The sequence below is a fragment of the Oncorhynchus clarkii genome, chromosome 3 (genome assembly GCF_045791955.1).
Source record: "Oncorhynchus clarkii lewisi isolate Uvic-CL-2024 chromosome 3, UVic_Ocla_1.0, whole genome shotgun sequence".
In the NCBI taxonomy this organism is placed as follows: Eukaryota; Metazoa; Chordata; class Actinopteri; order Salmoniformes; family Salmonidae; genus Oncorhynchus; species Oncorhynchus clarkii.
Window position 1 is genome coordinate 74069617 of NC_092149.1, and position 13522 is coordinate 74083138.

The window sequence follows — 13522 nt, forward strand, 5'->3', positions numbered from 1 at the left end:
TACTAATTGAGTGTATATAAACTTCTGACCCACTGGGAATGTGATGAAAGAAATAAAAGCTGAAATAAAAAATGTTCTCTACTATTATTCTGACATTTCACATTCTTAAAATAAAGTGGTGATCCTAACTGAACTACAACAGGGATTTCTTACTAGGATTAAATGTCAGGAATTGTGAAAAACTGAGTTTAAATGTATTTGGCTAAGGTGTATGTAAACTTCCGACTTCAACTGTATGTTTCTATTACAAGGCTGCATGGTTGTTTTATTTGAATGCCTTCTATTGTCACGTGCATTAAAATGTAGAACTTGCGATAGCCTACTCATTTATTTTGATTGACCTTTTCTTCTCTCTAAACCTCTGGTTTAAAAAAATCAGTCACTCTTGCTCGTGTTCTTGTTGATCAGAAGAATATCAGTGATGTGTGTGCTGTGGGGATGAAGTTTGTTCTTCTGTAGCTCTGCCTTTCATTACAAGGTCACTGGGAGATTAAGCAATTCATGTCAACAGTAAACAACACTGTGCTATTTCTCATTCATCATCATGTTTGAAAAAATAAAGTTAGATATAATTTGATCCCCTGTGTATGACACCTCTGTTTGTGTACTGACATAACTGTGTGGCTACATGTTTGTTTTGTTTCTACAGTCTAATGCCATCTGGCATTACACACACTCGCGCGCGCACATGCCCGCAAACAAATCCAAAAACCGCCCACCTGTGGTATTCCCTCAGTGGACCTTTGTCAGTGTTGTTGTTGAGGAGTGGGAAATAAAGTGCTCATAATTTATGCTGTTCTATTATGAGATATTCAAACAACCTTTTAGTGCAAACACACTCTGTTTAAGATATTCTCAACGTCCACAGGGGGATTACTGTTTCTGTTGGCTCCTGCTGTCTGTGGCACCAAATAAAATCCTGAACAAACAAAAACACTGTTTATTTATGTCAATCTCTGAGGGCATGTCTGCTTAAACACTCATTGCGTTTCCTCCCATGATTTTGCTTTAACTCTATCAGTCACTAATTGAATTGTTTATCAACCTTGCAGATGATAGAACAAAATTGCTACAAAGTTTTACGAAAGACAATCACTGACGAACTGAGTTTATCGCTAACATAATTTAGGGGTTTAAATATATACAGCACCTAATTAGTTATTATCATTATACCTGTTACAATGTACCATGGATTAGTGTGGGATACTCCAGTTTTGCATCCCACAGTGGGCATTGGCCATAAAAAGCCATATTCGCAGATCACCATCTAGTGGAGACCGGTTGAACATCGTTTTTTTGGAAGATGGAAATTGATGTGGAACCTCTTTCTTTTTTTGCCACGTTCTACACGGAATTTCTAAAAGTGACACGGAAGGGAAAAAAATGGTGTCACTAGTCACCACAGCCACAAAGTTTTATACCCCGTTTATGATTTCAGACCTAACCCTAACCTCAACCCTTACCTTAACTACACTGCTAACCTTATGTCTAACCGTAACCTTAAAGCACATTTTTGTTTTCATAATTTTTTTACCGTAGACTTTGTGGCTGTGATAACTAATGCAAAAAAATAAAAAATACTCACAGGAAGTCGATAGCTAACTACGTTAGCTTTTCCGCTGGGTTTATTCTGTCAAGCTGCTCATATCTGAAAATACATTTTGTGTGAGCTTCTGGACCAAATGACAGCAACTCCGTTGACTGCAATTGTTTTATCTCGCTGTATGCAGTTAAATCGCTAAATGATGGGAGAGAGGTAACTATTTAACGTTAGCTAGTTAAATAGATACAGTATATGTGCCAAGTTGATGCTAACGTTAGCTAGGTGGCTAATGTGGTTAACTGGCATTTTCTACTGTGAATTACCAATCGATGTTCACACAGAGAGGAGCTGTAAACTTTAGCATTTCGGGACACGTAACTACATTTACAAGCAACGTCTTGTCGACTTTTACATAGCTAGTCTAGATCATGTTTCTGCAAGCACTGCCTGGTCGTGTAACCCCTTTTCCAGTTATACAGTTAGCAAATAGCTGACTGTTCAAATAGGAACGTTATTTGTTGTTGACAAGACGTGACAGCACGCAAGTTAGATAACGTTAGCAGTTATTTATGTCAATCAATGTTTTTCTTGACATTTGCATTCCTAATTTGAGACATTTGGCAGGTTGCCACGCCTCCGTTGTTTTCAGGTCTAAAACACCATCTCTGATGTGACATGGATGGAATTGTCTGGAAATAAATGACCGTTCTATTCCAATGAGTTGTTGTCATGTGCGTTAGAACCAACCATCCCACATGTTGTATAGTCAAATACCTGTCTCATATTTGCCAACCAATTCACAGTGGCAACCCAACCAGGTATTGTATAATTGAGGCGTGTTTGGTTCTAATCTGTTAGATGGTCGGGCAGATTAAGCGCAACAGTGGAATAATGTGGGAAATAACTACCGGCTCTTGTATAGTCCAATGGCCCTAGGGTGAAAACAGTCGGCCTAATTTCTCCAGTTAACCGCCACTGAGACTGTAGCTATATCAGAGACACGCTTGCTTTAACATTGAGGCCAGGCAGCACATTGGCTGATTGATAGTGTGTGTGTGTCTTTGAGTGCGCGAATGTGCGTGTTGATCCACTGGTTTCTGTTTCATCTCTAAAGTGTGGTAATGGTGTGGTAAAGTGTGGTAATGGTTTATTTTAGAGTATTGTTATTACCATCTGTGGAAGGCTTGCTGAGCTGTAAATTGTGAGAGGAGATGAACAATCTCTTGAGTGGTCTTGTCTCTAGTGCATGAGTCATGATTATCTCTCCTCTTCTCCCCCAATCTTCTCTCTCTTTCTCGCTCTCTCCTTCTCCCCTCCTCCCCCAATCCCCTCTCTCTCTCTTTGCAAAGAGTGTGTATAATGGTGGTGTGATCCTGTGTGTCTCTGTGCCATGGAGAAGCCGTGGAGGCTGTGGGGCTCGGTGGAGCGCTGTGCCCTGGCCTTGGCCTCCTGGTCCTGGGGTGCCTGTCGCATCTCCCTCCTGGCCCTCATCCTCACCTTCCACCTCTACGGAGGCTTCTTTCTCCTGGCTCTCATCTTGGCCTCGGTGGCCGCCATCCTCTACAAGTTCCAGGACGTGCTGCTCTACTTCCCTGACCAGCCCTCCTCCTCCCGGCTCTATGTGGCCATGCCAACAGGCATCCCCCATGAGAACGTCTACATCCACACCAAGGACGGCGTGCGCCTCAACCTTATCCTGCTCCGCTACACCGGCGGAGACAGCCTTGATAACCCCGGGGTCGCCCCCGTCAACGCATCTAACCCTGCCTCCACGGCCCCGCCCACTATCCTTTATTTCCACGGCAACGCAGGCAACATCGGGCACCGGGTGCCCAACGCTCTGCTGATGCTGGTGAACCTGAAGGCCAATGTGGTGCTGGTGGACTACCGGGGGTATGGGAAGAGCGAGGGCGAGCCCAGTGAGGACGGCCTGTACCTGGACGCCCAGGCCACGCTGGACTACGTGATGACCCGGCCTGACCTGGACAAGACCAAGGTGATGGTGTTTGGCCGCTCTCTGGGGGGTGCAGTGGCGGTTCGCCTGGCCTCGGCCAACCCTCACCGTGTGGCGGCCATCGTGGTGGAGAACACCTTCCTCAGCATCCCCCACATGGCCGCCACACTCTTCTCCTTCCTGCCCATGAGGCTGCTGCCCCTGTGGTTCTACCGGAACCAGTTCCTGTCCTACAGACAGGTGGCGCTGTGCCGGATGCCCTCACTGTTCGTGTCGGGCCTGTCAGACCAGCTCATCCCGCCCGTCATGATGAAGCAACTTTACGAGCTGTCGCCGGCACGGACTAAACGTCTGGCCATCTTCTCTGAGGGCACACACAACGACACATGGCAGTGCCAGGGCTACTTCGCCGCACTGGAACAGTTTGTTAAGGACCTGATGAATAGCCACACCCACGAGGAGAGCGTCCAGTCCACAGCCAGTGTCACAATCATCTAGTCTAGAGAGAAGAAGAGTCTAGAGAAAACCCTACAGTCCATACTCCCTACGTATGTGTGTAGATCCAAAACCATTGAATAGGTGTAATAAGCAGCAATATGGCTAAGGAAATGTGAAGCCAACCACTGCCATATTGCTTATACCTGTCTAGTTGTTTCTGATCTACTTGAAGTGTCTATGGTAGGGTAGCAGTAACTAGGCTGAGCTACTAGGGTCAGGTTGGAGAGAATGTTCATTTCTACACTTTTGTTTTGGTTTCATCATGGTCTTTTTCCATAGTAACTGTACCATATCAAACAATTGGGGAGTACTTTAGGTGTGGGGGGTGTTTGGGGTTGATGGAGGGGTGATTAACATGGAAATGTCTTCATAAGTCTGTTTGTGTGTGATTAATGACTGCAGTGGGTGGACATGTACTTGTTATGGCCTTTTTTGAATCATTTACAAACCATACACAACATTGATCATCCTGTCAAACACAACCACACTTTTAAAAACACTTTAAAAGGAAAATAAACTACAGGAGGCAAAGCTGCACCTGAACTGCCAGAACTCAATGACAATGTTTAGCTAACATAATAGCATTTCAGTAAATCAATAAGACATTTTTGACTAATATGATAGTGTTTCAGTAATTCAGTTAAAACGTTTGTTTATTTTAATTGTGTAATTTGTTATTTCATGACACGCTGTTTAAAGTTACATGCGTGAGGATCTTATAGGCATCATAGTGTCCTTATTATTCATATTCTACTTTTGACAGAAAATCTTCTTCATATCAGCCGAGAGAGAGACAATATGATACTATGTATGTGGCACTCTGAAAAGGAGCATGCACAACCTGAATGTTTCACTGAATGTTTCACTCCCAAACTATTTTGTTGTTGTAAATGGCCAGATGATATTCCAATGTTGCATAAATCCCATTCTACACTGTATATTCTCTGACAATAAATGTAAACGCCTATGTGGCTGGAGCTGTTGTCAACTCTTTGCATAGTTGACCCGTTATCTTCGTTGCCAACACCAGGGCTTTCAGACGGATGTGACCATTAGATTGTTGCTGATAGAACTGTACTATAAAGAACAGACATATATTCTGAATTTTGACATGTAAGGCTTGTCTGTCTGTACAATACATTTTTATCTGCATTGTTCTGAATTCTGCACACTATTAAAAACCAGAAGACCCTCACCCAAATACCATGTCCTGGGAAAAGCCTAGCTCTGTTAGCGTCCTGTGAAAGTGAAGGACACTTCGTGGGATAGAGTGTGTGTTATGTATGTGAGGGTTACATTTTCATCTCTGTGTTTGTACCATGAGACTTGGGTTACTAAGTTGTATTATTATTTGTGTTATTCTATTCTTCTCAACGTAATGATTGTTCCGTCAAGTAGGCTAGTGTCTCATTTCACCCCATGGCTTTACCTGCTTGGAGTGCTTTTAATGAGCTAATTAACCTTTCCTGCATGTCTTCCAGGGACTGGAGCTGAGGTGGACAAACATAAACTCTAACCCTGCTGGGTCGTGATCATTAACAGGTTATAACAGGGAGGGTAAGAATAAGAAATAAGAATAAGAAATGCTCAATTAAATTTTTTTGTTACAAAATGTATTGCTACATTGTGCGCTAATTGGGGTGGCACATTTTGGGTAATATTCAGAGGTGGAAACGTGCTGTGGGAATTAATGGAAATATATGCAAATTGATATTAATACCATTTTTAAATGTAAATGTTTTTTGCATTGGATATATTTACCATATCATATGGAGACAAACATAAACATCATTTGGAGACAAACATAAACATAAGTAGACATTATTGCAAATTATTACATCCTTCCAATAGAAATCATTAAAAAAATTGTTACGAATTTAATTTCAATGAAGAGTTGACTCTTCACATGGGATGATTTCACTGAACAACAAAAGAAAGGGAATATTGAATGATCCCCAGTGATCCATCGCATCTCAGAAAAATGTTTTCAACATACATCTGTAAAATGATAGTCTAGAAACTAAATCTTTGGTTGTCTTCCTCTCAGGCTTCCATGTCGTCTCCCTGGACCTCCTCAATGTCCAGCTCTTTAATATCAGACTCTGAGGCCTCATCTTCACTGTCACATTCCAACCTTGTTGAGGATGGCTCATTGTCAGGCTCAAAAAGCCTCAAATTTGCCCAAATGGCCACCAATTTTTCAACCCTTGTATTGGTCAGCCTGTTGCGTGCTTTGGTTGTGTTCCCAAACAAGGACCAGTTGCGCTCTGAGGCGGCTGATGTTGGTGGGATTTGGAGGATGATGGAGGCAATGGGAAAGAACCTCAGATCCACAAAGTCCCAACCACCAGGTGGCTGATGAGATATGTTGGCACTGCTGCCATAGTGTATCTCCATCCCAAAGACTGTCTAACATGATGACAACACCACCCCAACTGGTGTTGCTGGGCAGCTTCAATGTGGTGCTCTTATTCTTCTCACTTTGCTTGGTGAGGTAGATTGCTGCTATAACTTGATGACCCTTCACATACTTAACCATTTCCTTGGTTTTCGTGTAGTGTATCCATTGTTTACAGTGCCACAATGTCCTTGAGGAGCAGATTCAATGCATGAGCAGCACAGCCAATGGGTGTGATGTGAGGGTACAACTCCTCTACTTTAGACCAAGCAGCCTTCATGTTCACAGCATTGTCTGTCACCAGTGCAAATACCTTCTGGGGTCCAAGGTCATTGATGACTGTCTTCAGCTCATCTACAATGTAGAGACCGGTGTGTATGTTGTCCCTTGTATCTGTGCTCTTTTAGAATACTGGTTGAGGGGTGGAGATGATGTAGTTAATTATTCCATGCCCACAAACATTCGACCACCCATCAGAGATGATTGCAAAACAGTCTGCTATCTCTATGATTTGCTTGACCTTCACTTGAACTCTGTTGAACTCTGCATCCAGCAAATTAGTAGATAAAGTATGTCTGGTTGGAGGGGTGTATGCTGGGCGAAGAACATTCAGAAATCTCCTCCAATACACATTGCCTGTGAGCATCAGAGGTGAACCAGTTGCATACACAGCTCGAGCAAGACATTCATTAGCATTTCTCTGACTACGTTCTTCCATTGGGTCAAAGAAACTTCTGATTCCAGGAGGACCATGAGCTGTTGCTATCGATAAAGTGTCTGATTCATCATTTTCACCTCAAATAGAGAGAGAGGGACTTTTGTCAGAGTGTGCAAATGTACACAGCTTTTCCTTCTACATTAGTTGCAGTGAAATGTCTCCACACATCAGATAGTGCCCGTGCCATTTTCTTGTAAAGATGCCACAAGACCTAGAATTGCCTTATGTGTATCCCACAAAAAAAATTTCGCTGTTAATAGCTAACTTTTTTGATGAATTTAAGCAAAGTTCTCCAAATTCCAGGGCTTAACTTCCCATGGAAAATGTCTGTAAATTCTCTGTTCCGTCTCGGTCTCTCTGCAGCATACTACAGTGCAGTTGTACTGTATCAAAGCCATTCTGACACAACAAACAAAGACACTCAGAATCAGCAGACATGTTGGCTCTAGAATCTAACTTCAGACTAAACTGCTTTTATCACAGTGAGCTGATTATTCACTATATACACTACCGTTCAAAAGTTTTGGGTCACTTAGAAATGTCCTTGTTTTTGAAAGAAAAGCACATTTTTTGTCTATTAAAATAACATCAAATTGATCAGAAATACAGTGTAGACATTGTTAATGTTGTGAAAGACTATTGTATCTGGAAACAGCAGAATTTTTATGGAATATCTACATAGGCGTACAGAGTCTCATTATCAGCAACCATCATTCCAATGGCATGTTGTGTTAGTTATTCCAAATGTATAATTTTATAAAGCTAATTGATCATTAGAAAACGCTTTTGCAATTATGTTAGCACAGTTGAAAACTGTTGTACTGATTAAAGAAGCAATAAAACTGTCCTTCTTTAAACTAGTAGAGTATCTGGAGCATCAGCATTTGTGGGTTTGATTACAGGCTCAAAATGTCCAGATACAAATAACTTTCTTCTGAAACTCGTCAGTCTATTCTTCTTCTGAGAAAAGAAGGCTATTCCATGTGAGAAATTCCTAAGAAACTGAAGATCTCGTACAAAGCTGTGTCTTACTCCCTTCACAGAACAGCACAAACTGGCTCTAATCAGAATAGAAAGAGGAGTGGAGGCCCCGGTGCACAACTGAGCAAGAGGACAAGTACATTAGAGTGTCTAGTTTGAGAAACACGCCTCACAAGTCCTCAACTGGCAGCTTCATTAAATAGTACCCGCAAACACCAGTCTCAACTTCAACAGTGAAGAGGCGACTCCGGGATGCTGACCTTCTAGGCAGAGTTCCTCTGTCCAGTGTCTGTGTTCTTCTGCCCATCTTAATATTTTATTTTTATTGGCCAGTCTGAGATATGGCTTTTTCTTTGCAACTCTGCCTAGAATTCCAGCATCCCGGAGTCGCCTTTTCACTGTTGACGTTGAGACTGGTGTTTTGCTGGTACTATTCAATGAAGCTGCCAGTTGAGGACTTGTGAGGCGTGTGTTGGTCTTCAACCAGGTCCGGAGGGCCGCACTGAAAATGTGTTCTATTTCCTCGCCGTCAAAATTTGCAAAGAATAGTCCCTCTATCCATCGTTTCTGGAATTTTGCAATTCAATTCCTGACTTGACTGAATTGGCCCTCACTCCAAGCAGAGCTGTTGGAGTGATACATGTGGGACATGTTGCTGCTAGAGTCTGGCCACCAACCTGGTCCGACCAGATCCTATTGTGAAATAAATGTTATATTGAACTCAAAGCAATTTCTATTCTACATAATGTTGCATTAACATTGTGTAAAATATTATTTCTAAGGATATTCAATTGTTTAAGTCTCAGAAATCAAATCAATGTATTTGTCACATGCGCCGAATACAACAGTACACCTTACAGTGAAATGGAATGAAAGCTGGCGTTGATATGCAGGAGAGAATGTTAACATGCTGATACACTGATTTGTTGAAGGACTAAACATGCGATGATGATGATGGGTGTTCTCTGAGTTGGAGGCTTATGGGTATTGTAGTTGAGAGCTCTGTACCCTCATGAACTGAACTTAAATTGTGCATCCATTCTGTTTAGGAAAACAACCACTGCAGTCATTTTACTACTCTAGTGTTGATGTGTTAGAAAAGAAGACTGAATATAAAAACACTAAGTACACAATCTCATTTTCTGTTCTTTGTACAGTAACATGCAATAACTGAATAAACCCAAAGTTTTTTTTTCTCTCTCTTCTGTGATGTTTAGCATTAGTCTGTGAAGAGTCTGGTTCCACATTCCCAGAAGTATGTTGGCTACAAATAGAGAAAAACATTCTCTACTTCACTTGTTATTTTCTGGAACAGTGATGATGTTTTGCTATGCTGATGTAAAGAGGCAAGGGGTGATTTTTGCACTTCCTTTTCTAGTTGGCCATCCTGTCTATTCCGACCAAAATATGAGTCATCATATTTCTACACTCCATTACTCTTCCACAACACTAATTATGATTTGACATGTGTTTTATAGCTTGTCGTATTTGCATCAGCTGTGACTTTAATCAGGATCAGATGTGTCTCCTCTGCTGTGCCCTTTCAGACTAAAGTGGTTGAAGAGAAAGCAGAGTTTGCCGTTTAGAGCGCGGAGGATGGACAGAGCGTAGATGGGTAAAAAGAGAGGGTGGTTTGACTTGGCCGTCATCAGTGCAGGAAGTTCTGAGTGTGGTTAACTGAGCGGAACAGAGGAGAGGGAGGGAGGCTGCAGCTCTACTCAGCCTAATACACCATTCAACCATCGTGTTCAGACAGGAGAGAAAGAAATACCTGGGAGAAACAGAAGAGGAAGTAAGGGAAGTACTAACAGAGTCCTGAGCAGAAAGTAAGGGAAGGACTAACACAGTAGTCGTACATAGAAAGTAAGTCCAGAAAAAGCTAAGAAGGAAAGACGACAGGGTGTCTGGAGAGACAAGGGACAGTTAAGAGAGCGGGAGGCAGCCTAGAATTTCCCAGAACATACCAAAAACAATGACTAAAGATTGAAGATCCAGCATTACTATCCCAAGAGGAGAGCTCTTTGGAAGGCAGATCATGCAGCCAGTGTGACCACGGAGGAGGCTGTCTGGTTCCTGTGATGGTGTCTGCAGGTCCAAGTCCTGAGGCTGTTGCCCATGTGCCTGGGCAGGAGTCTGGGGGTCGGAGGCTCTCCTGGCCGGTCCTGCTGCTGATCCTGGCGGCGGTCACCTCATCGTCTCTCTTGGCTTTATCTCTGTTCCATCTGCTGGCCCTCAGGGCCGAGGTGGAGGGGCTCCGGGCAGGAGTATTTCACAGGAGAGAGGAGGTAAGATGTTTACATATTCACTGCTATTCTGTAATGCTGTGCTCTGTAAAATATGTATGATATGAGATGGAGTTGTTTTTGATGCGTTACCCAGACACTGCAACAGATGAGCAGCAGCTACATAACCAGGAGCAGATCAGCCCCTCCACACCCCCCTGACCCCCAGCCCCCTCCACACCCCCCTGACCCCCAGTCCTCTCCACACCACCCTGAGTCCCAGACTAGGCTGCCCTTCATCAGGGAGAGGAGTGTGAGCACAGGACCTGAGAACACAGGCAAGACTTCCAATACTATTCTCTGGGACTATTTGTATCTGTTTGACATGTTGAAGGATGATATAGCACGTTGTCAATTCTGTTCTGTTTTTAGATTATATTCTGGGGCTGTTTCTTTAACACTTCAAACAAGTACACCTATTTCTGGCAAGCGGCATCGTTTTTTGTTTTTGCTCTTTCTAGAAATAACCACAATTATAAGTACAACAAAAATAAAAGTTGTGTTCAATCAGTTAAACAAAAACATATTCATTTGAATTGTACATCATACACTCAGTACACAATACAAATCTGTTTGATTATGTGTCAGAGTTAGGCTACATGGAGGGGATTATTGGCTAGTGTAGTTTGAATCAATGCTAAACTCTCCCTCTGTCCTACTCTCTAGTGTCTCAACCTTGTCTACAGATGCTGGCAGATAGCAACAGGGAAACATTCCAGAAAGGTACTGTAAACCAGGAATTACAGTCAGACACACAATTTTAGCAGAAATACTTAAGTTGACTTAAGGACAGACAGACTTGGACTTGGGCTATGCTAGCTAGTTCATCGTGTTTGGATTGACTCACGCATGGTTTGTTTGTCGAGGTTGGTGGTGTTTTGATTGATTAATTTGTGGTTTGTGTTTCTGGTGTTGTGCAGAGTTTGCGTTGGAGCCTCACACAGGGATCCCCTGGCAGGAGGTGCTTAGGAGAGGCTTCGCCCTGGAGGCAGAGAGTGACAGCATTCTTATCAGAGAGGAAGAATACTATTTTGTCTACAGCCAGGTGAGCACTGGTCGTCTACATGAGAGAACTTGGTGTATCATATAGGTTAGTGCTAGATCACATGGGGTGAAGGTACAGTAGCTAGCTGTAAGCTATTACATAGACACAACAGCTCACAAGCCCCAACTCTCCCATTCTCTCTTCAGGTGTACTACAATATCTCACAAGCCCCAACTCTCCCATTCTCTCTTCAGGTGTACTACAATATCTCACAAGCCCCAACTCTCCCATTCTCTCTTCAGGTGTACTACAATATCTCACAAGCCCCAACTCTCCCATTCTCTCTTCAGGTGTACTACAATATCTCACAAGCCCAACAACATTCATCTTCTTCTCCTGCACATGTTCTGGATACGTCATGGCTCTAACTACTCTCTCTCTCTCTCTCTCTCTCTCTCTCTCTCTCTCTGTCCGTCTCTTTCCTTCTCTGTCCGTCTCTCTTTCTCTGTCTGTCTGTACGTCTCTCTCTCTGTCTGTCTCACTCTGTCTCTGTCTGTCTGACTCTCTCGGTCTCTCTCTGTCTTTCTGTCTCTCTCTGTGTCTGTCTGTCTGTCTCTATCGGTCTCGCACTGTCTGTCTGTCTGTCTCTCTGTCTCGCTCTCTGTCTGTCTGTCTGTCTGTCTGTCTGTCTGTCTGTCTGTCTGTCTGTCTGTCTGTCTGTCTGTCTATCTGTCTGTCTCCCTCCCTCCCTCCCTCCCTCCCTCCCTCCCTCCCTCCCTCCCTCCCTCCCTGGCTGCTGGCTGTGTCTGTCTGTCTGTCTGTCTGTCTCTCTCGGTCTCTGTCTATCTCTCTCGGTCTCTCTGTCTCCCCCTCCCTCCCTCCCTCCCTCCCTCCCTCCCTCCCTCCCTCCCTCCCTCCCTCCCTCCCTCCCTCCCTCCCTCCCTCCCTCCCTCCCTCCCTCCCTCCCTGGATGGCTGGCTGTGTCCCTCCCTCCCTCCCTCCCTCCCTCCTCATACAGGTGTACTACATGGACAGGATGTTTTCCATGGGTCATGTGGTGACCAGGAAGAAGAGGAACGTTGTGGGAGATGAAGCTCAGCATGTCACACTGTTCCGCTGTATCCAGGACATGAACCCTGTTTACCTATACAACACCTGCTACACAGGGGGTGAGTGCGTACTTGTGCATGTTTGTGTGTGTTTACATGTGTGCCTGTCTGGAAATGAGTGTGTTAACTCTCTTCTCTGTAGGTATAGTGAAGCTGGAGGTCAGGGACATGGTGGAGCTGCTGATACCTCGCTCTACAGCCAATATTTCTCTGGATGGAGATTCTTCTTTCCTGGGGGCCTTTAGACTGGTCTGACCAGGGGGGCTGAACCTGGGGGACTAAGGGATACAAACTGGGGGGACTGGAAATGGTGAGCTGGTAGATACTGGCTGTGGTGGAGAAGAGATAATGGTTTTAAATGTAAAATAACTAATGGCTTCTGGGTCTGGTAGCTACATCATCTTTTCTACTATGATGTCAACTGCTTCACAGTGTGACTGAGGGATGGACGGACAGATTCATGGCCTATGACTGGCTGATGCCTGATGCCTTACTAACACAACCAGTGTCATCAAAATGCGTGATCTGAAATGTTTGAGGCTTATGTTGGCAGGTGGCTTAACGTTCATTCATGTAGACTCCTTTACACATGTTGTTATGGTCATATACATTGTCAATACACATGTTGTTATGGTCATATACATTGTCAATACACATGTTGTTATGGTCATATACATTGTCAATACACATGTTGTTATGGTCATATACATTGTCAATACACATGTTGTTTAGGACTGTGACGATACCAGTATTGCAATATTTTTTCCATGGCAAAAATGAAAGCACAAAGCAGACCAAACTCATTTGGCCCTTAAAAGGTGCCTCACATACAATTTATTTAGGAATTTTTGCATTGTAATTTCAGAAAATATCCATAATATATCTCCAGTTATAGTGGAATGATAGTGTTTCACAGTATTACTTATCTGCCAATGTTGTGATTGGCTGTGATGCCGGAGCGGCTCTTCTGTGGCTGTGTTATCTAGTGGAAATCGCTCTCAATTTCTGGTTGCAAAAAGTCTACACTGTTACCTCAATTTCAGTTTATGTGAGA

General features: G+C 43.4%; 2 protein-coding genes across 2 annotated transcripts; both read left to right on the forward strand.

Moving 5' to 3' along the window:
* Nucleotides 1-1596: 1596 nt before the first annotated feature.
* Nucleotides 1597-5196, forward strand: LOC139403912 (protein ABHD13-like). The gene is made up of 2 exons (XM_071147114.1): nucleotides 1597-1756; nucleotides 2893-5196. Exon 2 carries the CDS (start codon nucleotides 2934-2936, stop codon nucleotides 3993-3995), a length of 1062 nt encoding a protein of 353 aa, XP_071003215.1. The 5' UTR covers nucleotides 1597-1756; nucleotides 2893-2933; the 3' UTR covers nucleotides 3996-5196.
* A 4974-nt stretch (nucleotides 5197-10170) lies between these two features.
* LOC139406140 (tumor necrosis factor ligand superfamily member 13B-like) lies at nucleotides 10171-12723 on the forward strand. The gene is made up of 6 exons (XM_071148624.1): nucleotides 10171-10377; nucleotides 10472-10652; nucleotides 11041-11097; nucleotides 11295-11419; nucleotides 12378-12528; nucleotides 12611-12723. Exons 1-6 carry the CDS (start codon nucleotides 10171-10173, stop codon nucleotides 12721-12723), a joined length of 834 nt encoding a protein of 277 aa, XP_071004725.1.
* The last annotated feature ends 799 nt before the right edge of the window (nucleotides 12724-13522 follow it).